General features: G+C 54.0%; 12 protein-coding genes across 12 annotated transcripts; 8 read left to right on the top strand and 4 right to left on the bottom strand.

Annotated features, from left to right (window-relative positions):
- Positions 1 to 498: 498 nt before the first annotated feature.
- Positions 499 to 990, top strand: CLUP02_11224 (uncharacterized protein; the record flags this gene model as incomplete). Its single annotated transcript, XM_049290192.1, has 1 exon — positions 499 to 990. One exon carries the CDS (start codon positions 499 to 501, stop codon positions 988 to 990), a length of 492 nt encoding a protein of 163 aa, XP_049147337.1.
- Positions 991 to 3,417: 2,427 nt separating this feature from the next.
- CLUP02_11225 (uncharacterized protein) lies at positions 3,418 to 3,918 on the top strand (the record flags this gene model as incomplete). The annotated part of the gene is made up of 1 exon (XM_049290193.1): positions 3,418 to 3,918. The coding sequence occupies one exon, from the start codon at positions 3,418 to 3,420 to the stop codon at positions 3,916 to 3,918; it is 501 nt and encodes a 166-aa protein (XP_049147338.1).
- Positions 3,919 to 4,627: 709 nt separating this feature from the next.
- CLUP02_11226 (uncharacterized protein) lies at positions 4,628 to 5,189 on the top strand (the record flags this gene model as incomplete). Its single annotated transcript, XM_049290194.1, has 3 exons — positions 4,628 to 4,729; positions 4,880 to 5,021; positions 5,083 to 5,189. The coding sequence occupies 3 exons, from the start codon at positions 4,628 to 4,630 to the stop codon at positions 5,187 to 5,189; spliced, it is 351 nt and encodes a 116-aa protein (XP_049147339.1).
- A 56-nt stretch (positions 5,190 to 5,245) lies between these two features.
- Positions 5,246 to 6,897, top strand: CLUP02_11227 (RNA recognition domain-containing protein; the record flags this gene model as incomplete). The annotated part of the gene is made up of 3 exons (XM_049290195.1): positions 5,246 to 5,325; positions 5,387 to 6,495; positions 6,563 to 6,897. 3 exons carry the CDS (start codon positions 5,246 to 5,248, stop codon positions 6,895 to 6,897), a joined length of 1,524 nt encoding a protein of 507 aa, XP_049147340.1.
- A 266-nt stretch (positions 6,898 to 7,163) lies between these two features.
- CLUP02_11228 (uncharacterized protein) lies at positions 7,164 to 8,312 on the bottom strand (the record flags this gene model as incomplete). The annotated part of the gene is made up of 5 exons (XM_049290196.1): positions 7,164 to 7,259; positions 7,330 to 7,388; positions 7,465 to 7,609; positions 7,692 to 7,823; positions 8,016 to 8,312. The coding sequence occupies 5 exons, from the start codon at positions 8,310 to 8,312 to the stop codon at positions 7,164 to 7,166; spliced, it is 729 nt and encodes a 242-aa protein (XP_049147341.1).
- Positions 8,313 to 8,482: 170 nt separating this feature from the next.
- Positions 8,483 to 10,517, top strand: CLUP02_11229 (uncharacterized protein; the record flags this gene model as incomplete). The annotated part of the gene is made up of 7 exons (XM_049290197.1): positions 8,483 to 8,626; positions 8,668 to 8,871; positions 8,942 to 9,175; positions 9,379 to 9,601; positions 9,684 to 10,290; positions 10,358 to 10,376; positions 10,449 to 10,517. The coding sequence occupies 7 exons, from the start codon at positions 8,483 to 8,485 to the stop codon at positions 10,515 to 10,517; spliced, it is 1,500 nt and encodes a 499-aa protein (XP_049147342.1).
- A 3,243-nt stretch (positions 10,518 to 13,760) lies between these two features.
- On the top strand, positions 13,761 to 16,608 carry CLUP02_11230 (uncharacterized protein; the record flags this gene model as incomplete). Its single annotated transcript, XM_049290198.1, has 5 exons — positions 13,761 to 13,937; positions 14,177 to 14,284; positions 14,363 to 15,516; positions 15,929 to 15,951; positions 16,244 to 16,608. 5 exons carry the CDS (start codon positions 13,761 to 13,763, stop codon positions 16,606 to 16,608), a joined length of 1,827 nt encoding a protein of 608 aa, XP_049147343.1.
- A 1,117-nt stretch (positions 16,609 to 17,725) lies between these two features.
- On the bottom strand, positions 17,726 to 19,538 carry CLUP02_11231 (phosphomannose isomerase type I; the record flags this gene model as incomplete). The annotated part of the gene is made up of 4 exons (XM_049290199.1): positions 17,726 to 17,844; positions 17,946 to 18,046; positions 18,117 to 19,327; positions 19,389 to 19,538. 4 exons carry the CDS (start codon positions 19,536 to 19,538, stop codon positions 17,726 to 17,728), a joined length of 1,581 nt encoding a protein of 526 aa, XP_049147344.1.
- A 1,152-nt stretch (positions 19,539 to 20,690) lies between these two features.
- CLUP02_11232 (SAGA-associated factor 29) lies at positions 20,691 to 21,731 on the top strand (the record flags this gene model as incomplete). The annotated part of the gene is made up of 1 exon (XM_049290200.1): positions 20,691 to 21,731. The coding sequence occupies one exon, from the start codon at positions 20,691 to 20,693 to the stop codon at positions 21,729 to 21,731; it is 1,041 nt and encodes a 346-aa protein (XP_049147345.1).
- Positions 21,732 to 21,946: 215 nt separating this feature from the next.
- Positions 21,947 to 23,621, bottom strand: CLUP02_11233 (uncharacterized protein; the record flags this gene model as incomplete). The annotated part of the gene is made up of 6 exons (XM_049290201.1): positions 21,947 to 22,019; positions 22,167 to 22,314; positions 22,437 to 22,496; positions 22,559 to 23,058; positions 23,254 to 23,503; positions 23,549 to 23,621. The coding sequence occupies 6 exons, from the start codon at positions 23,619 to 23,621 to the stop codon at positions 21,947 to 21,949; spliced, it is 1,104 nt and encodes a 367-aa protein (XP_049147346.1).
- A 793-nt stretch (positions 23,622 to 24,414) lies between these two features.
- Positions 24,415 to 25,220, top strand: CLUP02_11234 (ADP-ribosylation factor 6; the record flags this gene model as incomplete). The annotated part of the gene is made up of 3 exons (XM_049290202.1): positions 24,415 to 24,664; positions 24,780 to 24,926; positions 25,057 to 25,220. 3 exons carry the CDS (start codon positions 24,415 to 24,417, stop codon positions 25,218 to 25,220), a joined length of 561 nt encoding a protein of 186 aa, XP_049147347.1.
- A 1,316-nt stretch (positions 25,221 to 26,536) lies between these two features.
- CLUP02_11235 (uncharacterized protein) lies at positions 26,537 to 27,313 on the bottom strand (the record flags this gene model as incomplete). The annotated part of the gene is made up of 1 exon (XM_049290203.1): positions 26,537 to 27,313. One exon carries the CDS (start codon positions 27,311 to 27,313, stop codon positions 26,537 to 26,539), a length of 777 nt encoding a protein of 258 aa, XP_049147348.1.
- Positions 27,314 to 27,364: the final 51 nt, after the last annotated feature.

The raw sequence follows: 27,364 nt of genomic DNA on the forward strand, positions 1-27,364 counted from the left end.
TTTCATCTAAAATGAGAGCAAGAAACCGGATCCTACCCTTGCGCTTGCGGGAAGACCTAACACCTTCCAGCATTGGCCACACTCTGTCTGTTCGGAAACGTGTGCCGGCCGGGGAGCTTCCATTCAAAGCGAGTGCTAATCAGCGGGCCCATGAGCCATGGGCAATACCTAACCTGGGGCCACCAAAGAAACAACAGAAAAAGAAATTGCCCGACGAATACCTCATCGGGGTAAAACCAGGCTGGAAAACGTGGGATTGAAATTCGTACCTATGTGAGACCCCAAGCGGTGATGAGCCACATGGGCTTTTCTAAGGCACGTACGTCACTTGTGCTCAGAATCATTTCGTTAGGGATGAGACCTATCCAGAGTTACCTACATAATGCCACCAGCCTCATCAGCGTCAAGCCCCCTCTCGACACAGAGTTCACATACAAGTCATCTATACCAGACCTCGACGAGACATTGTTGATTATCGCCAGTCTTCCCTGCATTGCTATGTATCACTGTGATATAACTTGGATCACCCCCGAACGACCCTCGGAAAACCAGCAAAAACTTGAACACGGACCACAATTCCTGCATCAACAGCGACAATCACGAGAACAAGAGGCCGTCTCCGCAGACACGAGAACGCATAGCCACCGGCCTGCGCAGCATCAGCAACAGCATAAACAACGCAATCATCAGCTCAGCTTCGTGAACTTCCTAGTCTCCAAAAGCCGCGGGCAAGAGCTGAAAGAGACCCGGTTACCGTTTGCCAGAGACTTTCTGGCATCACATCATCGGGACGGCAACAACATTGCTAGCGAACACACGAGCGGCCAGCTGAGGTCGATTTCGCTTCCAGAGGTTCTCGCACCTAATCAGCAAAGTCTGTTATCGTCTCTCCCGACCGCATCGTCGGTATCACAATCTTCCCAAGTCGGCACTAGCAGCGCCACGCCGACACGACCCTGCGTATCATCATCACGTCGCCCCTTTGGGTAGGAAACTCGTACCAGGGCGCCAACAACCAGCAAAAAGGACAACCCAAAGATAGCGCTATCGTCTCCGGCGGGCTGCGCTACGGAAAACAGAACAAGGCCTAGCCACAACGTGGACCAACTAGTCGCGGCGTTTCTCGCCCCTGAGCTGCATGAACCAGACGCACGCCGTGGCCGTTCTTATTCTTGTCGGAATAGCGCAATATTGAACAGGTTTATTGCACCACCGACAGCGAACCGGCCTCCACCCTCTCCCCTCCCAGCCTGGGACTGAGTGACTGACCGACCGGTGGCAGCGTCTACGACTTTTGACGCAGCCAGCACGCAACTTGTCAGTCTCTTTTCGCTCCCAGCGGTGCCTCTTCGTATTACGCTGTTGTTCCCACTCTGTTCAGCATCACATCCGGGCTGGACCGGGTCTATTAATTGGACCAGGGGCTGTGGAGAGTATCTCCCTCCACACCCATTTCCCAGACATCCATACCCCCGTCCCATCCCGTCTTACGCTATCGGCCGCCATGATTAGGTAGTCGGGCTCCCCTCATTATCGGTATCATTATCATCACGCACAAATCAGAGGCAGAGACAGACGCACACATCACCGAGACACACTCACACACAACCCAAAAGTTGTCTGTCCAGGGGTTACCTACACCTCCCCTTCCCCAAAAAGCATAACTACCAACTCCAACAAGAGGAGAGGGGGAAACAAAAAAAAAAAGTTTCCGGATCTCCTCTGTCACGGACGACGAAAAACACTGCCAACCACTTTCAAGCTAGCAAAGTTTTTAGTTGGTTGGGCTTTGACTCTGCGGCGACAAACCTGAACCGGTCTACCCAAGGCATCGTGGGTTCTCAAAAAGGCTTCCAGACCACCTCTCGGTTGTCGGCCGGCGCCATTACACTCCCCTACGCACTTGGCAACCAAGCTCGCGCACACATATTCTGTCTTAATTTTTTTTTTCCAATTATTCTTTTACTCCTGAATCTTGGTCTTGACTACCGAGTTCATTACCCACCCCCATTATTACCCTGTTTTTCTCTGCAACGCGGGTACTCCGTACGTCGTATATTAGCAGTGGGACTTGTATACACAACCTGAACCGGGACCTGAACATTGTCAACCACATCCCGGCTGGTGGTCAAACGCCGTGTGGCTTGCAGTTTTATTTGGCGCCATTGGACGTGCCATTTCCACGAGGGAGTCCAAGCTTTGATTGCTGTACCTGAGTCTTGCCATATCCTGGAATACCTTATTACACGGCCACACACAGAGAGACGAGATCGGAGACCGGCGACAACGCGATTCTTACTGAGAGTCTCCAGAGTTCTCCTCTTTACGCATCGCCCACGACTCCGCTTATCACTTCCGGGTCATCCACAAGTGCCTATTAATAAAATACAACCAAGAAGACCAAAAGGCCATCATCAGCTTCGACTACCGGGGAAGCTACCTAGCTGGCTGCGTTATCCTGCATCTGTCTGCATCGAGTCTGCATCGGACGTGCACACCGCAAACTGCAAAAGGAGGAGAGAGGCACATAATAAACCACACCGTCCACTCACACGCCTATCGCAAGAGAAACAAAACAAGCACACCTTACCACACCTTACATACATATTACTTGATCTTCCTTTCCCCCCTTGCCCTCTACATTTCCCCAGAAGAGGCCCTCAATCTCTGACCAAACATCTGCCCGACAACGGCCACGCCCTCTTGTCCTGCTGCATCTACTCCTCTTTTTCACATTTATTACCGACAGCTGAGAGGGGCTTTTCGAGACCGTTTACCAGCGACCCCCGCAAGCTCCAACGCACGCCCGCCCGCCTTCTCCTCTTCTCGCACGCCAACGGGGGTTCGATTGAAAGGAGACAAAGGACGCCGGATCCACCATTGATCGACACCATCGACAGGGCAGTAGCTCCAGGAGTCGCAGAAGGCTCAAAGTACCTCATTTGGTATTAGTACTCGACACCTGCTCACTCACACTCGAACGATTTGGCCCCAAACCACGAGTCAACTACTCTTCCCGTCTCCCAGCCATAACGCCAACCTGAACCGACGCCTTTTTTCGTTCCTTATCGAAGGCGAAAAGAAGAATCATAAACAAACCAACAGTGCCAGCACTCTATATAAGTCTTATTGAGAACCGTTGCGGTGTTCACTCGACCACATCACATTGACGACATCGGATCGACTTATCCACCTCCGTCACTACGAGAGCATCACTCATCAAGGCACGCACACACTCACACTCAAACAAGCACCTTTCGATATCACTTCCGAACATTGTCTTCGCCTGGGTTCTTTAAAAAGCCCATATACTCGTCTTATCCACACCCTCAAACACACATATTTCCGATGGGCTCGTCAATAGCCCAAAGACACATTACTTGCACACTATCATTACCATATCCACCAACATCAAAAATGGCCGCCGCAACCACTCTATCCTCGCAGGAGCAAACCTCCAACTTTGCCCTCCAGCAATATCTAGTTCTTCAATCTCAACATGAGGAGCTCCGCCAGCACCTGGACACGATCCGCCCCATGACGACCTCCAACACCTCGCTCTCCTCATCACCGTCCGTGTCCCCGACGCGCAGCACCTGCTCGCCTTTTGGCCAGTACCCCAACGGCGGCGGCGGTAAGAGGCACCACAGCCGAAGCCGTCGCTCGTCGCTATCGAGCCCCAAGACCCGCCGCAGCAGCTCACTCGCGCCCATCGCGGACGAGACCACCATCTGGGCGGTCGCCGAGGAAGAGCAGCGCCTCTTTGACGTCAACGAGGGCATGAAGCGGGCTCTGATGGAGCTCCTCAACTGCGAGCAGGTGCGGAGCGACAGCTCGTTTCGCATGTGGGTGCAGTGCCGTCTTATGGACACGGAAAAGGAACTTCGTTCTGAGAGACGACGCAAGAGCGCGCCATGAGCTTTCTAATCAGATGCGTCTCACGCTCTCATCTTTTTGCGGATCGACACAAAAAGCGCAGCATATTTTGAGCCTTTTTGGTCCTACCTCTTTTTCAACCTACCTAATTATGCACCGGATTCTTCTTTTTCATGAGGCGTTGGATTTGACAAGGAGATTAACCATCTCGTCGAATGGCGTTGAGAGGGGATTTGTGTGGGAATTTCAACATTTTGCCGAGGACAGGCATGACATGGATTATGGCACGACATGGGTCGTTTTGCCCATCACAGAGAGGGAAAAGCTGGGTTTGCATACAGGCGAAGATGCTCTTCTCATCTCGCCTGTCGGATATTTGGTGTTTTACTGGCGAAGGCTTGTTGGAATACACCACCGCCACTCTGCCTTTTTTCACTTCTGGTTTCCTTTTTCTTTCATCGGTGGTTGCAGGAATATCACACACAAACAGCCATCTGGTCCATAGAGTTTGTTAGACTGAAACGACACCAATTACCAATTTTTACCATACCTTTCACTCCATCCTTGACATTTGATATCATGTCTGAATCGGCCTGGTTAGACTCGTGATGAATGCATAGCTTAGTGGTGCTGAGGTGGTGTTAAAGTGGTCTGAGCATGACGGGACCCGGGAGATCACCATGATGCATGCGGTGTTGGAGGTGCATGTCTAGTATAACTCACCTACCTTTGGGAGCTCCATGATGTGGAAATGATCACCATTGCTCTGCTGCGGTGCCGAAATAAGAGAATGGACGAATCCAAAAACATCAGACTTTCCCACAAAGCCTATTCGTACGCCCAATCGGCCAAGGTCCAAAAGCTCTCAAACTGCTGAAAACCGGGGCACGCAATCCGCACAAGATTCTAAACATTGTGACATTGTCCCTGCCATCCTCTAATTCGCCGATCTTCTTTACCGTGCAAATGAAGTATAGTTTGGACGCACGCACTATGTGACGAGAGAGCTGCTGCCGTTGGCGTTGCCTCGCGGACTGGCCCGCACCGCACCTACATCACTTTGACTGCAAACATCTTTTTTCAAGCTGGAAAAAAGCCAACACGCACCTCACGCACGAAGCTGCAACCCCCACAACCGAACGCCCGTCCGCCTGAGCCTAGCGGAAAGCTTCGCATTTGGGATACCTCTTGTTGTTCTTGGCGAAGAGAGACGATTCGAATTCACTGATCTTTCTGTGTTTGGTCAATCCGCTGCGCCCAGGGCAAAATCCACTTTGGAAAGCTCCGTTCAGACCAAACCTGCCTACGGCTAGACAGACGACGACGACAACGACGGCGACGCGATCGAGAGGAGGCTCCTACTGCCACCATGTCAGTGCTTCTGGAAACCAGCTCTGGCGATATCGTGATTGACCTGCTGGTCGATTACGCGCCAAAGCTTTGCGAAAAGTAAGTCGCGATTCACCGCCAGCGCTACAACGCTCTTGCTCAGCTAACCAAAGACCTCTAGCTTCCTGAAGCTTTGCAAAGTCAAATATTACAACTTTTCACCAGTCCACTCTGTTCAGAAGAACTTTTCCTTCCAGACCGGCGATCCTCTCGGACCCTTATCGAAACAATCCGATGGAGGCACCTCTATGTGGGGCCTGCTGTCGGGCGACAGCTCCAAGAAGATGTTCCCGGCCTTCTTCCACCCGAAACTGAAGCATCTCGAGCGAGGCACCGTCAGCATGGCGACGGCGCCCCTGGATTCCGACCCGGATACGCGCGTGGCGGCTTCTCAGTTCATCATCACCTTGGGCGATGAGACGGACTACTTGGATGGCAAGGCCGCTGTCTTTGGCAAGGTCGTGGAGGGCTTCGACGTGTTGGAGAAGATCAACGAGGCCATCGTAGACGACAAGGGGCACCCCCTTATCGACATTCGAATCAAGCACACCATCGTTCTCGATGACCCGTACCCCGATCCCCCCGAGCTGCGAGAGCCCAGCGCCTCGCCTCCTCCGACCAAGTCACAACTCGATACTGTTCGGATCGCGGACGAGGCTGCGCTACACGAAGACGATGATCTAGATGAGGAGGCGATCGAGAAGCGGCGGAGGGACCGCGAGGCACGGGCCCAGGCTCTCACTCTGGAAATGATGGGTGACCTGCCGTTTGCCGAGGTCGCTCCCCCTGAAAACGTCCTATTCGTCTGCAAGCTCAACCCCGTCACGACGGACGCCGATCTGGAGCTCATCTTCGGCCGATTCGGCAAGATTCTGAGTTGCGAGGTCATTCGCGATGCCAAGACAGGCGACAGTCTCCAGTATGCCTTTATCGAATATGCTGACAAGGCGTCCTGCGAGGCTGCCTATGCCAAGATGCAGGATGTCCTGATTGACGATCGGCGTATCCACGTGGACTTCTCGCAGAGTGTGAGCAAGCTGCAACAGGTCTGGAGAGACGATACAAACCAGAAGCGCAGAAAACACGCGTCCAGGGGTGGATTCGGAGGTGTTGACGAGCTCGAAAAGAGGCGGCAATACCGAGACGAATACGAGCGAAATGGAGATGATTACGATCTGGTGTACGGAGACGAGGAGATGAAGGGTCGCCACCAGCGCGCCAAAGACCGTCGTCCCGAGTCAGATAAGCAGCAGCAGCCTGAGCAAGACAGAGATCAACGGGAAAGAGATCGACCCAGATCGGAACAGGCGCGGAGACGCAGTCGAAGCCCCGGACGCTCAAGGGCCATGGATAGGGACAGAAGAGGAGATGGAGATCGATACCGATCCGATGATCGCGGTTCCGGCCGACGGCACGATCAATACGAACGGCGACGTGACGATAGGGATTCGGGTCGCAGAGACCGCAGAGACTGGGACAATCGGAATCGAGGTAGGGATCGAGACTCGGACAGACGAAGATAGTAACAGCAGCAGCAGCAGCAGCAGCAGCAGCAGCAACTGCAAGACGCGCATCTCATTTTCTTCTCGTCTCCGACAATGCTCTTTCAAAACTATACCCAGCCGCCGTTGACCAGACCGCACCTTGCAGCAGTCCGGTCAGCCACAGATGTAGACCCCAAGAAATACAAAAACAATTGACACCACTATCGCCACTGCCGCCCGCGTAAGGCTCGTGTTTCATGAACAACAACAATATCTCGTTGACCTGTCGAGATGCACCGCGGCAACCTGCCTGTAAGCCACCCCTTCGCATCTCGTCGTCGACCAGGGAAGTCCGGATGTGGGGAACGAGGGAAGGGAGAGAGATTGCCCTAGCAAAGGCCGTGGGGTTTGACTTTACAACTTGATGTCGCACATGGCGAACGGCTTGCCCCAAGTAGGATTGGTCTCATCGTTTCTCGCCGTTGCAAACATGGCTATCGAGCCCTGTTCCTTTTCCACACTCGCAAGGGGCCATGTAAGTAAGCGGCCGGAAGCACCGCGGAAGTGGGGACCGACACACATCCTTGGTGTTGCCGAGGGGAGCTTGCATCAGCCTGCTGCGTTTGGTGAAGCTGTCATCTGTCAGTTGTCATATCTTCAAGGTGGTTCCTGTGCTATGGGAGAAGCTGCAACGGAGCGGCATTGAGAGACGCACCATGAGCCATGGACCGCCATCTCAAATGAAGTCCGCAGCCGCCTCGTGCGAGGCCGGCATTGTGCGACAACGTCTTCGACCTGTCAGGACAATCTCCGATCACATCCTCGCATCCCTCAGAGTTCAGCTCTACGAAGAAGACCATCTAGAATCCTAGAACGAGGTTGCCTTCGGGACGAGAGCTGATGAACTTAAGTTCGCGGTAATTCGTAAAGTTGCTTCCGAACCTGACCGATTTCCTTTATCGTTCGCATTTCGTTGTCGTTCTCGTTGCCGCTGCCGCCTGCAACCTCATCGCGGCGTCTAGTAGATGCGGTCTCCTGGTGTAGGGCCTCGCAAGTCCCCCCTTCCAAGGCGTCCTGTATCATCAGTTGCTAATGTCGCACAGGATCACGAGAGTGACAGCACGTCGAGTCTCGCTGCAGAGCTGCTGCATTTATTTCTGTCCGTTCTGGCCCGCTAGGCATCAACTCCCCAATCCTGTGCGACCGCGTCTCTCTTCGCCTCAGTGCGAGCGAGACATGAATATCAAAGCTCGTCAGTTGTGCTACTCCGTGGGGCTCAATGGGCCGGTCGATGATGCTGAGGTCGAGGCGGAGGAGGCCGATTGTCTTCCCAATGCAGAATCTCGTTGCAGCCAAACCACGGAAAGTCAACTTTGTTAGCACAGTACGTCGAGGAAAGGGCATTTGGACAAACTGGAAAGGGCCCAAACCAACGGATCTGATATTCTCCATCGCCAATGTGTTAATTGTGGAGGCAGCCCGGCTCGGCTCGTCTCGTCTCGTCTCGTTCTCCTGCGCCTCCTTCGCCTCCTTCAGTGCCTGGCCCTGGTGGCTGCTCTCCATCGCTGACGACCTCAATCAATCTGCTCCGGACGTGGCCGGCCCCCTAGTATGGGCTGTCAGATGATATTGTGTCCCTAGAAGCCGGTCCAATCGCTTACGTCCTGTGTCCCTGTTGCAAACGGCTGCCCGCATATGGATGGGAGAGGGAAAAAGAAAAACTGGTTCTGGCTATGACTGGCAGCTCCCCCAAAAGTACAGATGCAGCGCCCCGAAGATGGCTGCAAAAAATTTCCGTTGTCAGCGAAGCCGTCGAGCCATGTGCGTTCTGCTTGCTGCCTCCCGTCCCAGAAGCAGGCACGCACAAGAAATGCCCGGTAACAGGTGAAAGGTGAAGAGAGGATCTGCATCACGACAGCCTGATCGCCGGCATGACGGCCTCACCTTGTTGGGCGAGGCTTTTGTTGCTGCATATGATATCAGTCTTGACGCTGTGCTACGCTGCCAACAACATCTCAGTCGACTCTCGATACGAACTGCTCTCCTAGAGTTTCAGCGAGGGCAGCTCGTTTCTCTTGTCTTGGAATTGCGGCGTAGGCTTTTCCATGAGAGCAAGACGAGAGTGATCCGAGAGGCCTGCGCGCTTCCAGACCATCATCAACGAGGCGAGGACATGTCTCAAACACTGTGAGGGTTCCTCTGGCAATAAGCTCATGCGGAAACACAAGTACTGCCTGGATCTTGAGACTTTGCACCTCGTTGACCTTGCACGCCGTGAGATGATGGCAGGACAAGACTTTGCAGCGGCGACAAATATGTGCTTCACGATTCCAGTCCCACCAGCATGTCAAAAATCAACGGCAAGAAGAAAAAGAAGCTTCTTACACGGATCGAAAATCATCCCCGAGAAACGCATCATTACGGACGTTAGGATCACGATGGAGAATAGGATCCGTCGGCTTCAAGCATGGGCTTAGCATCCATGACAGAATCCTTTTCTCCTAGTTGCTAAAGCGCCATTGGGAACGACGACGCCACGCTGGGCGAGTTTTAGTTACTTAAACTCCTGCAGCTGGACATCTACCCCTGATTCAAATGCACGGGGATATCGGACGACGTAGTATTGCAGCCTTCTTCCTTCCTCAAACCCTCATCACCAATACCGTCAACGGTGAGGGACCGACCGTCCTCTGATGCGGGGGCCTTTCGCGGCAAGCAGGCGGAGGAGAGTGCATCACGTCAAGAGAAGGCAAAGGCATGGCACACATGCCTAGCTATTCGTACAGGATTCACGTCAACGGGCATGCATCACCAGCTGGCCGCCCACGGGCGAAGCAACAACGGCAAAGCAGGTGCGGAAGGGAAAGAGAACCACACACACCGACACATTACTACGCATACACGCGCACATCCCACCATCGCTCTGTGCCTCAGCGGCCCGTTTGCTATTTCTGTCCCTTCCTTGTTTTCCTCCAACCCCCCCCCCCCTTCGCGTGCCGTGTATCGAAGCTCTTCCCGCTATCTTTATCCAAAAGCAGAGGCGCGGCCGCGGCCGGAACTGCAACGTTGTGGAGGGGGAGGGCGAGAGGGGGGCAGCCAAATCCCGGCCGCCAAGTCGCGGACGATCAGGTTGCAGCACAAGCGAGGGCGAGGGGCCGAGAAACGTGCAGGAAGGCACCTCATCTGCCACAAGGAAGAGTGCGAGGCTTGGGGAAGAGGAGACTGCTGCTGCCGCACACCGAGGCTGGTTCAAGAAATTTCCAGAGCTACTCCGTACAACGGCGCAACAGCAACAGATGGTCTTGTTTGGCAGCTCCCCCATCCCAATTCGGAGCCAGGTGTGCGCCCCCTTCGCCCCTCCTGGGCCTGTCGAGGCAACCTTGGGCGGCCGTCTTTGGCGGCCATATTCATGCATCTCGTTTGCCCATGTAAGAGTACTTTGCAGTGGAAGCAAGGCAAACACCGTGACCGCCGCCAGCTATTTTGGAGGGGGCATCTCTTGTGAATCCTCCTCCGGCCGTATCTCTTCGCCGGCTGAGGTGTCGGTTTGCCTGATGGAAATTCTTCGCGGAACCTCCCGGCACCGGGCTGGCAAATGATGGCTCAAGTTTGTTGCTTGTAAATGATGTATGCAGATGACGGGCTTTGCAGCATTGGCCCCCCATGAGTCCATTTCTCCAAGATGCTCATTTCTTACAGGATTCTCTATCTCGACCGGCCAGGGAGATGTTTGGCGAACGAAACCGATGCACGTACCATGCAGCATGAAGCATGCAGCAGCAACACCGTTGATTTTCCTGCTTTTCTTGCTTTTTTTTTCTCTTCGTCTTGCTTTCGGTTCGGCCTTTGAGTCTTTCTTGGCCCCCTCCCCTTGAATATTTTTTCTTCTTCTTCTTCAGCGAGTTGGCGGTGTCACACTTTGACCGGGCGCCAAGTGGTAGCTAGTAGGCCCAGTACTGCTTGGATGGCTCGTCCTGGGGGTTGACGTCGCTGTTGGTTTCTGGCTGGAGAGCTATTCGGCCGGTTCTCTGTCTTTTCCGTATTTGGCTTTCTCGGTTCTATCATCCTGAACTGTGTGTGTGTGTGTGTGTGTGTGTGTGTGTGTGTGTGTGTGTGTGTGTGTGTGTGTGTTGCAGCAAAGGCCGCTTCCGCAGTGTGACACAGGGGCCAGCGACACCCACCACAAGCGTATTCACTGTCGATGGCTTGCGTCACGTAACCTTCAGCTTTGTGCATTTTGTGTCTCTCGCTCTCTTCCTATCACTTTTGTACATGAACCGGGGGAAAAGTGTGACTTGCCCTGATACGACCCAATCTCTCGCTGATGATGGCTCTGCTCTTTTCCATCCATTAGTTATCGTGGTAGGGTCACACGATCAAGCGTCCATGATTTGAACCCTCTAAGTGGGACCGAGATGGCCGTTTTGCCCGACGAAAGGTCGAGCCAAAAAAAAGTGTTTGTCGTGTCGGTTTCTTCGGTGTCATTTTGGAAAAGATACCATTCCCATTTCAGAAGTCTTTTTGCCCAAAGCAGATGCTACTTCTATGCTTCTGTGCTTCCTCCTTTCCCGTATCTCACTTTTGTTTCTGTTGACGACTGGTGAAGTCTAGAATCTTTGGAAGATAGAGTGGTTGTTGTGGGGAAACGAACAGCCTGGCTGTTGTTCCCATGATACATGTACCTCGTCATCGTGGGAGGATCATCCGTCCAATACATGTTGTCTTCTCCGTTGGACGCGCTTGCACCGAGCGTTTATACAAGTCTCGGTTACCATACGACAACTCGGCAGTTTTCTTCAGCAATGGAAATTGCGCGCGTGGGGGGTACGTTGAGGAATTGAGTGTTCTCACGGGGTTGGGACACCTGCCTCCTCCCATCACCTCTAAAATTGTTGTCTCGATCCCCAGCAATAGGCCCAGGATGGGAACTCTCCTTACGCGATGGTGGCGATAACATAGGAACAGCAGTCTCGCTTCCCCAAGGCAAGACGAATATCAAACGTCAGTCTGATTGGATGTGCAGGGGTTTCCAAGTCATCTTTACGGCTGAGAAGAAGATGATGCAGTCTCAAAAGGTCTAAGACCGTTCTTCTCACACTGTCATTTCCTCTTCTCTGAAGTTGCCAATGAGCTGTGCTGCAAATGGAACGAGGTCCTTCGGGTCTAGCTTGGCCTAGCCCCCGAGAACCCCAGACCCTTTTTTCTCCTCATTAAGAGTTCCAAGATACACCCAAGATGAGATCGACTTTCCCTCCCGGCTGGCCCTACAAGATCTTCCAACGCAGGACTGGGGGCCCCCCCTGCTCAATTAACCTGTCCGCCCCTCGTCCTCCTACCTCTCCGCCGTCGCCGCCCCTCTTCCGTTTGCTCTCCACGTTCCGTCCCTCCAGCGCCAAAGTACCTCCCCCCCGAATCTGCGTTATGGAAGAAGAACTGGAGACAGGAGTGGAGGGGTGTTGATTGTATGTAGACGCTCTCTCTTTCTCTCTACCTCGCTGGGTGTATCCATCCCCCCACCCACCCCAGTAGGCCATGCTTGTTTGTCACTGACTACCAGAGCCGAAGTGAGGTCTCCTTCTCCCCCGTTCTAATGTACGTCTTTCTGTGGCTTCCCGCGCCGTCGGTGCTACTGCAGCACCACATGAGTCTCTTTTTTTCACTCTCATCTGTTTATGTAGGTAAATCAACACTACATCTGCTTCTCTGTTGCTTCGGTCTAGTTCAAGGGACCCCAAAAAAAAAACATGCTGTAGCAGCCTTGTCTTCCTTCGCCCGTCCGATGACAGATGTCGTGTCTGTGTGGTCCGCAAGCTTCCATGGGGGGAACGAGAAGAGGGGGGAAAGGTATACGCGCCAATGTAAAAGGAGAGAGTGGTGAGAGGGGGGCGTGTATGGAACAAATGACCTGATTTTCATATCCATGGGAAATCAACTCTGTGTAAAGAGAATATTCAAGATGTGGAAAATGCCTCTGATGGATGTATTCCGGACAGACAGTCGGAGGGTGTGGATACGTTTGAAGGCATGGTGCAAACACAGGAACAACCAAGCTATCTCTCCTGCGTTGCCGAATCAAAAGATGCGTTCTCCAAGACCAGGATGCGTATAACACTCGCTGGCTGCAGCTGCTTCACGCCTGTTTTCTCGTCGTGTTGTTTTATTTATCTTTTCTTTTTTAATCCGGGGGGTTTTTATCAATCTTTTCTCCCCATCTTCCCTCATAAGCTGGCCTGGCTCATGTCATTGCCTCTTCTCATTGACTTATTTTGTTTTTTCCGGACTTCCATGTGGAACACTGAATAAGTCTCGAACCTTTTTTCGCCCTGCCAGATCTCTACACCTGGGGGAGGCATTCCATCAGCGGACTTGTCTCAACACTTTCCTCTTTCTTCAAGAAAGTAACGTCTCACAAAGAGGCGTGAGGAGAAAACAAGAACAAGATCTACCCTCATCCAGCAACTCACCCCTTATTTCCTCCTTTCTCCTCTTTCTCTTTCTCTGTTTCTGCCTCTACCTCTGCCTCCTACACATATCAACCAGGTCCCATCCCAGTTAGTCTCGAATGAAATCAGACTTGCTGAAGAAGGGGAAAAGCAAAGCACGACGTCCCCCATCCTTTTATGAAACGAGACAAGGACTTTGACGCCTGGTCACGACAGCATCAGCATCAGCATCAGCAGCATCGAGAAAAAAGAGGCTTATTGTCCCCCTCATCGACGAATGCGAAGCACAGCATCCCTCCAATCCCACATCTCTCCAAAGAAAAGACTGACCACACACACCGAAACAAGAAACAAACAAGAAAAGCCCAGTCCAGCCCCTCGCTTCCTGTGACAAGCGCGCCAAATCTTGCCCACGCTACCAGACATTGCTACACGATCGAAGCCCACCACCCCAATCGTCATCGTCATCGTCTATTACACTACCTTACCTTCTCGCTACGTCTTTAAGCCTTGTTTTAGAGCAAGATCATCCGAGAACGGAGTAATATTTGGTGCGAATACAACAACGATGGTCAGCCCAGCATACTACGCAGACGGAAGACGATATAGCCGCGTCGACCCGACATACGTCTACCCGGAACGGCAGCAACGACATCACTCGCATTCTTCTGAAGCGCGGACATCTAATATGACGGAGCGAGAGACTGACACGGATACACCCCCCCGCAAGCGTATTGCCGTTGCTGTAAGTTCCTTTCCTTTTCCTTTGTCATTCCACTCCTTTCTCATTAGCTTGGATATGCTTTACATCTCTTGTTTGTCTCTTCTCTTTCACGTATGTTTCTATATCAAAAACGAGCCAGTCCTCGAAAGGTTCAACTTGAACGCTGGAAGCCGTACAAACTAGGGGAACTTGCATACCCGTTGTTTGATGTAACAAAGATGGGGAAAGGAGAAAAAAGAAAGATCTGACAAGATTGACAGTGTGGCCGTTGCCGGAAGCGCAAGATTCGCTGCAGCGGAGATACGGGCAACGGACTTCCATGCCAGAACTGCAAGGCCGCCGGCGCCGAATCCTGCATGTTCTTACGAGTAAGTCGAACAATGCCTATGGGGGTCTCGATGCTGCCTGCCCCCTTGGAGTCCTGGACTAACACGGAATTTCCAAAGGTCGCCTCAACAGAAGCTCCCTGGGTATCTACAGATCAAACATTCACATACGATCTCAAAGCCGCAAGAGCATACGCCCACACCGCCATGGCCTCACCCCTGAACTCGTCCCCGCCTCACCACTACACCTCCGACATCCACGACGGCCTTCCCCGCTACTCATCGACATCAGCCAGCTACTACGGCGGAAAATACTACGCCTCGCCCGCGACTATGCCGAGTTGGTCTGCCACGCCGGGCTACTCAGAGGACGCCGTGGACTACAGCCCCGCCGCGGTGGCCTCCATGGGATACCCGTACTCTTACCAGCAGCCCTCGGACACGAGCTACTACTACCGCGTAAACCCCACCGCAAAGGTCGCCGCAGCGGCACCAAGCGCGGGTGACTTATACGTCAACACGGCGGACGCCGTAGCAGCGGCGGGATACGCCTATGGCAGCAACGCCGGCACCGTCACCCAGCTTCCTCACCGGCCCGCTACAAACGTGGCAGCGGCAGCAGCAGCAGCGGTGCAGCAGGGCGAGGGCCAGAATTTCTCCTTCACCGGCGTCGCCGCTTCTTTGCCCCCCGCCGGTGGCGACCGTCGACTACCCGACCGGGCTACGCGTCAACCCGTCGCCAATGCAAACGTCCTAGCCTACCGTACAGAAGGCGCCGCTGCTGCTACATCCTCTACGGCATCGGCGTCGACAAAGTCCTCAGGTAGCCCGACGTCTCAGCCATCCCCAATCTCAGACGTGACGACAAGCTACACAACTTCGGGCCCCAGCGGATCAGGAAGCTTCGAGACGTCGCCCGTATCAGCGTACCCTCCGCCATCGCACACCGTTCCGTCTATGACGCATCAGCAGCAGCGTATTTCCAACGCTGAGATGGCAGGATACCCGCCCTCCACGACCACGAGCGGCGGTAATGAGCCCATCTTCAGTGCTTCGGAATCGAGTCTCCGGTCCGCGTCTGATTCCGACTTAAGCTACAAGTACACAGACTCTTCCACTGCACCGTCAGGGGTAGGCAGGGACGGCAGCGGTCGTCGCGGAAGCGGCGAGACCACGAGTTCCACTTCCTCTTCGTCTTCCACCACGCCTGTGGGCGGAGGCGGCTCGCTCTCCAACGGGCAGCAGTATACAGTCACCACGCCGTCGCCGGGCATGTACGCCTCCGTGGGTCACCATGGACGGCATCACATCGGGCAGTACATGCTCTCCGAGGAGGTCGCGGCCGAGCAGCACCATCACCAGCATCATCACGATCATCACCATGGTCACGGTCATAGCCACCACCACAGCAGTCATCATCACCACTCGGGTCGCAGGTCTGCGGGTGGCTTGTCCGCTTCCTAGGATGAAACCTTGCGCTCCGGCCGGCCGGCTGGGGCGCTTGATGCTCACTCCTTGGTGGTGCCAGCAAAGGAATCGGGGGCCCCCTTTTCCGCCATGGCAATTACTGCTTGCTGCAACATTCTTTTCGCAATCGCTTTTGTCTTATTCGCCCACTCCTTTTATTGCACTTTTCGATTCTAAGAACAACTGCGATGCTGTCGGCGCTCATTCTCGCCAAATGAGGACACATCCCGTGACACTAACCGGTGAGAGAGGGAATCCCAACTCGGTGAAAGCGGAATACGAGTCCAGTGTATGAAAGGTGAAGAAACGTACGTCACCGAGTTCTCCAGATCCGGCATTCATATTCCTAGATGCTATTCTGGGATGTGAGAGAACCTGCAGCGTAAGCCGTGGCGGACATTCGACTTCCTGGGTTCCTGCACGCCTTTTCATCAACACGAAACATACCGGTATGCATACTCCAATGATGAATGGGAGGTGCAGGTTGTCATTGAGGAAACAAAACCGCCTCCTGGCCGTATGCTGTCGAAGCAGAGTACGCCACAGCCTTGTTCCCCCTCTCGTACGTCGTCGAAACACAAGACGCCATTGCAGGGGAGAAGCTTTCGTTTTCAGGCAGGGGCGGTACATCGCCCACCCTCTATTCTTCTCCAGCAGGAAGCGAGACGTGGCTTGCCCTTTTGTACGAAGTCCAGGCACCGGATTTGGGGGTTCCTTTCTTCCCCGGTGGAGAGGGTGTGGTCCGCTGCATGCGTGTGGCCCAGCCTTGCTTGGCTTTATCATCGACGGTACCCAACGACAACGACAACGTCTACGCCGCCAACGTACATACCGTTACCGGAGGCCAAGAGAACCGAGAAAGGTTCCATCTCTGCAGGCAATGGGAGGCCCAAGAATGAAGCCGTTGGAAAATACTACCCAATGTGGCCTTGCGTCCATCAATGACATCTCAGAACACACTCCGTTCGTGTCTTTCGGTGTGGCGTGGTGGCTGTCATCGAGAACGAGAGGGGGGAGGCAGGAAGCCGAATAGGATCTCACCTCGAGATCCCGGCGGCATGATGCGGCTGCCCGAACCCGGGACGCCCGCCCCTGACACCCGTCCAGTCCCGTCCCGTTTCCTCCCTCCATTTCCCGCCTCGCAGGTTCCAAGTCAGATTTCCCCAATATTGGACCAATACCTCTCGACCGGAGTTATGAGCCCCCTCCCTTCTTCAGCCCCCCCTTTCGTGTTCCCAGAGAGCATTAGTTAACTTCTTCTCGCTCGTCTCTCCCTCAATAGTACCCCGCCTCGTGTCCGGCCAGCTGGGGTCACTGGCGAGGGATTCGAGTTCCGAGAGGAGAGCAAAGTCTGTGGTCTCTTTGGGTTGTGTCTATGTTTTTGGTTATTGATCCTGCAATTCACGCCTACACGCATGTCATCATCCTCTCTCTCTCTCTACTTTTACACATCCATCATTCATTACCTTTCCCCCCTAGTCACTTCCTCAATTTTCATGCTCTTTGTACCTCATCGCACTTGCGTGGTCTACGTTGGGTAATCGTGTACCAGTCTGCATATCTTCCTTTGATGTCCTGTATTTTCTCGCTCATCTGCTACGGTTTGACTGAAACGGTGTAATAACTGAGAGTTGGGGGAAAGCATTCGGGTGACGGAACGGATGGACGTTTACAAGATCCCCGGGGAAGGTGTCTCGTGACAGGAACCTCATGGAAACGGCGATACAAAAAAGAATGGCAGTATGAATTAGTGGACATTGATACCTGGACAAGAGGGGCTAAGGGGTATGGGGTCAGGGAGCTTTGGGGCATGGTACTTCATAAAAAAATTGAGGTTTATCAGGGGGGCATTGTTTGGTCTTCATCATGTTGCCGGGGCATTGGGCTGGCTGAATTCTTTTTCTGTTGCTCTTGACTTCCCTTTTTTAGTTCCCAGCCACAGCAAGCCATAGTACAGGTGCAGCTTAGGTACGGGGTGAGTATAATTAATCAAATCACCAAAAACGGTGCGGTCCCTCAAAAAATCGCCAGGTTAATCACGCTGAAAAAATTATTCGTATGCCCTGCTCGTGAGCCACCCATGTCCAGCGCGTGATTGTTCTCAGTGCGATATACCGAGGGTCCTGAGGCATGGGCTGTCTGATCAGAGATAGAGAAGAGTCATTGAGGTCAAGAAGCATTCATCCATACTGGCGTCAGAGACAAGGCCCCTGTCAGGATCGGACTAACGCCTTACACGATGGGCAGGAATCGAGCAAAAATCGAATAACCTCTCTCATGATGCTTTTCTTCGTGGTCTTCTCGTATGGATATTGGGTATGAACAACTTGCTCCCCCCTCGTCTCAAACACGGAGGGAAACATGGATAGTGTGTGCGCTGGCACCTCTGCAAAAAATCCCCTTTTACAACTTTTCCTCCGGCTTCTCCTCAATCTCGCAAAACGCCTTGAACGTGACAAACTCGTCATCGTCGTCACCCTCGGACTGCAACACCAACTCCGCCGTCGATCCGACAAAGAAGACGTTACCCTCGCTAATCTTCTGCACTGTCGGGCCAACGGAAATGGTGCCCTTGCCAGAAGTACAGATGATGATGCTGGGACCCTCAATGGGCTCAAAGGTAACCTTGGCCCCGTCGCCATTGAGCAGCGACCGGACGACGCTGAATTCCTGAATGGGCGGGTCGTACAAGATGACGGCAGAGCCAGAGCTGTAGGCGGCGCGGTTGAGGGTGGCGTAGGGGTACTCGGATGGAGACATCTTTTGCTCGTCAATAGGCGCGTAGTTGTAGGTGAGCATGTCGACGAGGGTGGGCACATCCTTGAACTTGGGGGTGAAGCCGGCGCGGACGACGTTGTCTGAGGCGGCCATGCATTCGATAATGTCGCCCGAGAGGTACGCGTGGATGTCGTCGGCGACAAGGAACATGGCCTCGCCGGGCTCCATCTTGACGTAGTTTAGGAAGAAGAGGACGAAGAGCCCAATGTCTGCGCCGAATTCGGCGTGGTTACGGAGGATCAGCTCCGAGAGGGTCTCGCCGTCTGTCGTGGCAACGCCGCCGCCGGCAAAATTGCTGCCTTCTGACTTGGCGAGGGCCACAAGCTTCTCCGTCTGCTTCTCAATCTCTTCGGGTGTGGCGGACAGAAGGGCGGCAAAGGCATGCTGCAGGGCCTTCTTATTCCGGTCCTTGGTCTCGGGGTTCTCGGTCTCCTCCTCACCCTTGACTGTATTGATGAATTCGTCGGCCTTGTCTTCGACGACCAGGCTCTTCAAGGGAGGAACCGTCGCGAGGAAGTGTGAGATCTCGGAAAGGGGTCGGAATCCACAGAGACCCTCGAATGGGGTGATGGCGATAGCCATCTCGGGTTTGTGGTTGTCATCGGGGTAGTTCTTGGGGTCGCGAGCGTGCAGCTGTTCGGCAAGCTTCTTATTGGGGTGGGCCTGTATCGAGAGGGCCTTGTTGATGGAGAGGACCTTGAAGAGGAAAGGAAGCTTCGAGTCGTACTTGGAGGAGATAGGTGCGGAGAGAAGTTGCTGGTTGTCTTGGACGAGTTCGAGAAGGGTGCGACCAGACTGCAGGTCTTTTGAGGGGTTTGAGGGGTGGGTGCCCATCCAGAGCTGCAAATACCAGTTAGCAATGTGATTCTGGGGCTTAATACAGAAACAAGGTTGAGCTCACCTCTGCGTAAGGCTTCTCCGATTCAATGCTGAAGCCCTCAGCTGGCGTTGTCGCCGCAAAGCGCGCAGCTGCTGAGTCCCCTCCCTTCTTTCCCCATTCATAGGAGTTCACTCCGCATTGAAGCTTGAACAGAGGGACCTGTAGGACCATTGCGACTGAAGTGATGGAGCCAAATCAGCTCAAAGCAATCAAAGAAGGCGATGAACAAAGGTTCTAAGGGAGAGGAAAGACGCGACGACAATGGCGTACTAATAAAGTTGGGAGTGCGTATGCTCACCCCACCATTAGATTTGATGTCAGGGAGAGCTTCACTTGGGGGGACCCCGCAGAATGGAGCCAATACCTCCGGACCCCTCCAAACGATCATCCCGTGAGGTCGGAGCACGGGCCCCGGGCAAGTGGTCGGGCCGCATGGCGGAGGGACGTTTGAGGAATCCCCGACTTGATTGGCTGTGGCTGGCCAAAAGTACGAGGTATCTTATCGATTGACCCACTTCGGCTGTATACAATGCCGCGGCGGATCGCAGCGGCGGCACATTGGAGCAGTCGCGTTAATGAACCAATGAAGCTCTCAGCACTCCGCTTTCCTGCGCGTCACCCGATACCGCCCGCATTCTGCCATCAGCATCTCCATGATCCTTCCCCCATCTCCAAACACCCTGATTGCCATGGCATTCAGAGACCTGGCCAATTCAAAAGCTTAAATCATTGCCTTTTTTGTTTTGGTCGCGTCATGGGCTAAGTTTTCTTGGTTGATTTCTTTTCTTGTTTCCTTACATAGCGTCTTTGCGCCTAGATACCCCAGCAACACCAGAGAGAAAGAGCTCAAGGCAAGCTCTACCGAGCTTTGGAACTGAACGTGACCCCCGACCTGCCTGCGACAGCTGGCGGAGCAACAACCAAGTGAACGTTACGCTTTCCCTGTAAGTGCCTTCATGCTCGCCTTCCCTGCTTGCGCTTAGCTACCTTGCCTCCACCTACTTGTCTCAACTTCCTCCTCCCGCATTTCTATACTCTTCCTCTTCCACCTTATCATCTCTACACCCCAGTTATGCATCTCCATCGTCAGCTCAATCCGGAACTGATATCAACATGCCACAGAAACGAAACGCCGAAGCTGAGCACCCGCCTCGCAGTGGTCGGAGACGGAAACCTATCGCTGCCGAACCGAATCCCGGGAGCACATCCTCGAGCATACCTACGAGCACATCTTCTGCCTCGGCTGCCCGAGACGAGTCCACCTAGAAGAAGCGTGACTCGCCCAAGGTCCAGCCCAGCCCTTTGGAATCATTGCAAGCCAAGATGTCTCAGCGGAACCGAAGCGGCCGCGGCTCAAACCGCAACAATGGCAGCGGCCATGGCGAAGAGGTGCAGCTATGGGAATCTGCGAAGGAAAAGTTCCACGAGGTTGTGAACGGTGTCAACCAGGAAAATGACAACTTGGCCGAGCTATTGAAGCTTGACAAGAAGGCGGCCATGGCCAGCATGGACGGTGGAAACCCATCAGGCAGCGATCTTAACAAGATGGAGCAGAACTGCCGATCTGGTGTCAAGCTGTCGGAGAACAACTCGAACAACATCAAGAACCTCATTGAACAGCTTAAAATTCTCAAGGCTGTGCAGCAGGCCAAGGAAGCAGCAGAGGCTCCAGCGACAACCGGCGCTTCATCACGGACCGGCAGCTCGACCCGCAACCGGGACGCTGCCGCGGCAGCACTCTACGACTTTGACGGAGCCGGTGACTCTCCGGTGCCTAGCCCCATCGGCGGAAGCTCGCGCAAGTACGGCGACCGGGGTAGCAACCGCGACAGTATGCCTCCCAAGGCAGATAGCGTCGAGCCACAGGGTTCCACGGGCTCCAACACGGCAGGTTCATCGTCAGGCGCCTTGGGGTCAAGCGCTTCCTCTGCCGCTCGAAGCAAGATATCGTTCTCCAAAGGAGACAAGGTAGCGTTCAAACGGAAGAAAGATGAGCCGCAGCAGGGTGAGGCACCGTATGATTGGATACTAGGTGAGGTGGTCGGCGTCATTGGCGAAGGCAAGAGCCGGCGGTACAAGTGCTTGGATGTGGAGCCGGAGGACAACGTCAAGCCGAAGGAGTACAAGACCTTTGCGTCGGGCATGATACCGATCCCGGCGGAGAACCAGACACACAATCTCGCTAAGCTGGAGGGGGGCAGGATGGTCCTCGGGCTCTACCCACAGACAACGGCATTTTACGCAGCAGACGTTGTCGGCACGGAGCCGGACGGCAAGACGGTCAACCTCAAGTTTCATGGCGAAAACGACTCATCGACTACGCATCAGGTGGAGCGGCGCTACGTGCTGGAGTACCGGCCCTGAACCCAAGAGGACAAGGTCCCCGAGATGTAGATGTACCAGATGATCCAGATCTGGTGATGCGGAGAAGGAGAGGGCCAACCGCTCAAGTTGGGGAGTGCATGACGTTAGCGAAGTGTTAGCGAGAGCCATGAGCGGGCGTTCGCTTAAAGTATTGAGTTGAGAGTGTGTGTATTGGCCGAGAGATCAACGGCCCGGACATGGGATATCTGGTGTGTCTATCGCCAGGTCTCATTAAACAAACAAAAGGGGACATGACATGGCGGGTCGAAACGGAACTTAACATGCTTACTATGCATCCAAGGCAGGGGTAGCAGCTAGCGGGTATCCGTACCAGTGACAGGCTGGCAGTATTAGTAGTACGGATAGAAATGACTATGAACGTTTGCATGCTTTGAGTCTCTGTGCTGTGCCGAGTGTATTACGTAAGATACAGACGAGTCATCTCTTGTTTGGTGGCTTTTGAGTCTGTCACTCGTGATATGCGACTCGGATGTGTACATGCACCGATATGCGAGGCAAGGAGACGCTGCAATCAAACTATCAGAGCCCTCAGAGGTTGGCTTCAGAATGTCAAATTTCGCCCCTGACTCCGGCATGGCACGTGCATAGATATTTTATTCGAATGCCGTGACTTGGCCATGGCAGATATGGAGTGAGGTGGTGGTGTACCACAGTATGTATCCGTACCTGCAGGTCGCTAAATACGCCTATTGGCTAGAGCAACAGCCATGGTAACAAGGGGCTTGGGGTATGGAGGTATGTAGTCTCATCATGTCATTGACGGGAGAGATAGAAAGGTATCCCATTTTGTTGTTAGGAAAAGGAACGAATGGGGCTACGGTGACCCGAGTTGAAGAGAGACACCAGATCGCAAGTCGAACAATCAGAGATGACAAGGAAAGAGAGGAGAGAGAGGCAACCTGAAGGACACAGGGGGGGAAAAGAAGACCCCTTGGGGCCCTTGCTGTTTGGGATCCACCTCGAAAAAGGTACACGAGCAGGCTGATTGGCTCCGGGGCGGCTTGCATGTCTCCGTTTGGACTGGAGATGCTCTGGTGTGGGCGCGGGAGCGGGTACGTACCTGCGTTTGAATCTCCGAGAATTGATGTACTTTTTCATTCGTACCTTGCCAAAGATGGATAGACCAGGGGGCAATATCCATGGAGGGAGACGCAGAGACTCAAAGAGAGAGACAGAGAGGAAGAGAGGGAAAGAGACAGAGGCCATCATGTTCCACAATAAAAAGCGTTGGAAAAGGTATGGAGTGATGGAGTCCGCGTTTGTTATTGTTGACGATGACTGATGTGGATTACGGTTGAGAGAGTTGCTGGACGGAGTTGTCACGTCATGTGCAATGTGCATGCGCCCCGGAGCGAGCGCTGCATTGCTCGAGATTCAATATTTCCATCTAAACGTGATTGCGAATATCCATACATCCATACGGATTACTTCGTACAGATGCGGCCCCTCTCGCTTCGATTGGGTCCCCCGCTTCGCTTCAGAGAGCGTTCAAGTTACGAACCCGAGGCAACTTTCAAGTGTTGAATTGCTGATGTAACTACCCATGGTGAGTGGAATGGTTCCATAGTAGACGATGAGGTGAGAAGTGTTTGATGGTCTGTGGTTCGGTCTGTGGTTCTGCCCGCCTGACCAGCCACTACCAACCAGCTGGTGGGCAAACGGTTGAAACGCATGAGAAGCCGAGCCGCATATGCCCATTGCCATTGCCCATGTCGTAGGGATTCCAGACAACAGCCAAAGACGGCTCTTCGCTGGTTTCTGTCAGATAATTCGGAAAGGAGACAGGCTGTACGTACGCTCATGCCTCATATCTGGAGTCAGCAGCCAATATTCTGTAGCATGGCAGGTTGCAGGTATTCCCGTACCCATGGAGCACGGATGGTTTAAAGTATCTGTACTAAAGTATCTGATATGAAGGTACCTACCTGACCTTACTCTGTACGTTTCCTTACATGAGTGAGCGCACTCACTTCGTTTCGGATGACGGCTAGCATTAATCACAGCCCAAATATAGCTGTCCATTGGCCCGTTTCGATACCGTCTTGGCGTCGTTGCTCCCCTCCCTGCTTCTGCATCTGTCTCCCAGCCATCCTTCAGTGTTCACACACACACACACGTCTCGGTTCCTGTACGGTGTGGTGTACTCCAACCCGGTCGCTACAAAGTGGAAAGTGGAAAGTGCCCAACTCCATTCGACCCCCAACCTCCGATCCCCGACCAGGTAGTCAGGTACACCGCACAGCGCCTGCACCAACAACTATTACCACCACTGCCCAAAGTACCTTACTCCAGCAAGTCGCAAAGTTGCTCGTGTTTTTTTTTTTGTGATAGCTTCTGCCATTCACCATACACTCCTTCTCTTCCGCAACTCTACTTCGCTCAACCCCGGAACCTTCTCCCACCACCCCGACGACCGCTGCGTCTTGGGATTCAATTGCGCGCGACACTCTCCGAACCGTCAATCTCGCCCGTCGTCCCCCAAGTTTTGGAGGCGAAGAAATCCAGAGTCAACGATCTATCATACGTTGCGACGACGTCCCCTTAAAGCCCGACACCGCACCACCGGTGGCCACCCCTCCCACCCACGACAACAACAACACCGACCGACCGACTCGACCCCTACCGCCACGAAACCCACGATAACGATCCCCCGGCAGTCATAATGGGCGGTCAACTCTCAAAGATGATGGGCAAGATCTTCGGATCAAAGGAGATGCGCCTGCTGATGCTGGGTCTCGACGCCGCTGGCAAGACCACCATCCTCTACAAGCTCAAGCTCGGCCAGGACGTCACCACCATTCCCACCGTCGGCTTCAACGTCGAGACCGTCACCTACAAGAACGTCAAGTTCAACGTCTGGGACGTCGGTGGTCAGGACAAGATCCGCCCCCTCTGGAGACATTACTTTAGCGGTGAGTTCTTCCTGCCCTGTCTTCTCCTCTCCTCTACCATGCCCCTCCACCCTCCAAGGGTAGTCTGTTCTTTATGTGATTCAGTTGTGCTGACGATACCATTACCCTCGCACAGGAACTCAGGGTCTTATTTTCGTCATTGACTCGTCGGATCGCGCGAGAATCGAGGAGGCCAAGTCGGAATTGCACAGAATCATCAACGACCGCGAAATGAAGGACAGCTTGCTGCTGGTCTTTGCCAACAAGCAGGACGTCAACGGAGGTAAGTCTAAACAAACCGCACCCTCGAATCCAGCGGGTGGCCGTACTGCCCATCGGCTCGGGTTCTGCCCCGCTGGCCCTCTTCATCAGGACACGTTTGGAAGGCTGACCATGCGTGACTGCAATCACAGCCATGAAGCCGCAAGAAGTCACCGAGGCCCTGAACCTCTCAAAACTGAAAGACAAGGTCTGGTACGTTGTGCCCAGTTGCGCGACGACGGGCGAGGGCCTGCTCGAGGGCCTGGCCTGGCTGTCCAACAACGTCAAGGCACCGCCTGCCCCGGCCAAGAAGTAGATGACGAGGCGACCGGCGAATGCCTCTCTCGAACACCAATCCGACTCTTTCACGATTCACCGACTCACCGATGACTTCAAGCCCACCGCCTGTCTACCCTAACTCGCCTTCCCCGATCCGTGTTATCATCGAAAGAACGCGTACCGAGGCACTCAGCGATCCCGAACCGAGTTCGACGGGGGGAGGGGGACGTTCTAGATCCCCAACAAACGTCCAAGCACCCACCGCGGCCCGGGTAATGGATACAGGAAAAGATCTCTCTGCAAGGACGCGCTGCCAGGGACCTACCTCGAAAAACAGAGCGACTCATCCCTCATAACCCATTTTTCGGCAGCAACGGAATTCCGCTAACCACGCCGAGACCTTTTCTTGTTCTACTTCTTTTACTAAACCAGACCTCTTGATGTAACGTTTTTTAACTACGCTGATATGGAGAAAGAGGCGGAGAGAAAGGGGGGAATAGGAGGAAGAGCCAAAAAGGAGGGAGAAAGGGGCGGCTTTTCCAACATATCATCATACGTTTTTCTCTCTTCCCCTCGGGCTGCTGGCTTATACTCTTCTGTCGCCCCCCTTCCAACATTTTCGTTTCTCTGGTTTCTCTGTTCCAATGTTGTTCTGAAATACCCGAGCTTTAGAAGGTGAAAGAAAAGAACGTAGGGATTTTTTTTTGGGGGGCGGGGCCTAAAAGGCAGGTAGTGAGTGTTCTTTCTCTCTTCCCTTTTTATTTTTTATTTTTGTGTTCTCTTATCTTCATAAGCTGTATTCAAATGATGTACAAGAAACTGTCCAAAAATGCCCGTCTGCGGTTCCCATCCTCGTCCATTTCATCCTTCCCGTGAAGTAGGTCTCCCTCGGCATTTGTGTGCCATAACCGTGAGGCATGTGGACTGTCTATGCGGTTCATACTAGCCCAGCCAGCTGGGCGAATCGGTCTTATTCGTCATTCATTATCATCATTCGTCAGGGGGCCCAAGGGAGGGAGGCTAAGCTTTTTCGCTCCCTCATCTCCTCCCCCACCCGCTTTGACATTGTGTCCAGCCGCACGAGGCTATTACCATCGTTGGCATCTCCGCCCGACATCTGTCTGGCGCCCCAGCCACGGTTCCTGCCGCTTGTATCGTGCAAGTCTTGGCCCCCGTGAGGCGCGCTAGTCGGATTTTCTCCGAGGAAGTTCAGGGGGTGGGACAGGACGCTACCAGCACCCCGAGAACCCGGCCGACAGCCGGCCGGCTTCAGCGTATAGGTCAAGGTCTCGCTAGGTAAGAGAGAGAATGATTCGTCAGGTGAGTTACGTCTTCCGCCACCGTTGGGTCAACTCATCTGCCCACGAAGACACCGACGACGAAGGCGACGACCAACGCCCCGACGCCGGCTTTGCGGTCCACGACGGCAGCGCCAGCGTTGTTCGCGGGCGCGACCATGATGGGTCTGTGCCAGCCGCAGTGGGTCGAGGTGCCTTGGGTCGCGCAGGAGTAGTACGTCGTCTGGTAGTATCCCATTTCGGCGAGGTTCGGCTCCGGACGGGGGGTCACGCCGGGCGCCGGGGGGATGAGGGAGGCGTAGTTTCGGGGGCCGGAGTCTGTGGGCTTTTCTAGTGCTGCTGCTACGGCGGCGGCGATGCCTGCGGCTGCGGTAGCTTCGGCGGGAATTGCGGTTTGAGGTGTGTTTGTTGGCTGCGGAGGGGACGATGGTAAGGAGGTTTGGGTGTGAGGTTTCTTGTGGAGGCGGGCTGGGCCTAGGCGGAGGGGTCGGCCTGATGCGCAGGGCGATGTGGAGTTGTGGTGCCCTGATGGGAAGGGGGAGGACGAGTTTGAGGGGGGGAATTTGGGGGTGAGGGTTGTGTAGATTGGTGATGGTGCTGGTGATTGTGATTGAGGCTGGTTCGGGTTCGGGCGTGGAGAGGCGGGGATGCCTGTTGGGAGGAGGGCCGCGCCGGTGGTGGGGAGGAAGGGCTGGATTGGAGGTTGTTGTGTGTCTGGTGAGGATGTTGATGTTGGTGGTGGGGTTGTGGGTGTTGCTGGTGTTGCTGGGAGGGCTGCTGTTGAGGTTGCGAGGAGGATGAGGGAGAGGATGAGATGGGAGAGGGGATGCATCGTGAGTTTCGTTGTTCCTGGATGTACTGGGTTTAGAAGGCGGATGGGATA

This window comes from Colletotrichum lupini, chromosome 5 (assembly GCF_023278565.1).
Source record: "Colletotrichum lupini chromosome 5, complete sequence".
NCBI classification, from domain to species: Eukaryota; Fungi; Ascomycota; class Sordariomycetes; order Glomerellales; family Glomerellaceae; genus Colletotrichum; species Colletotrichum lupini.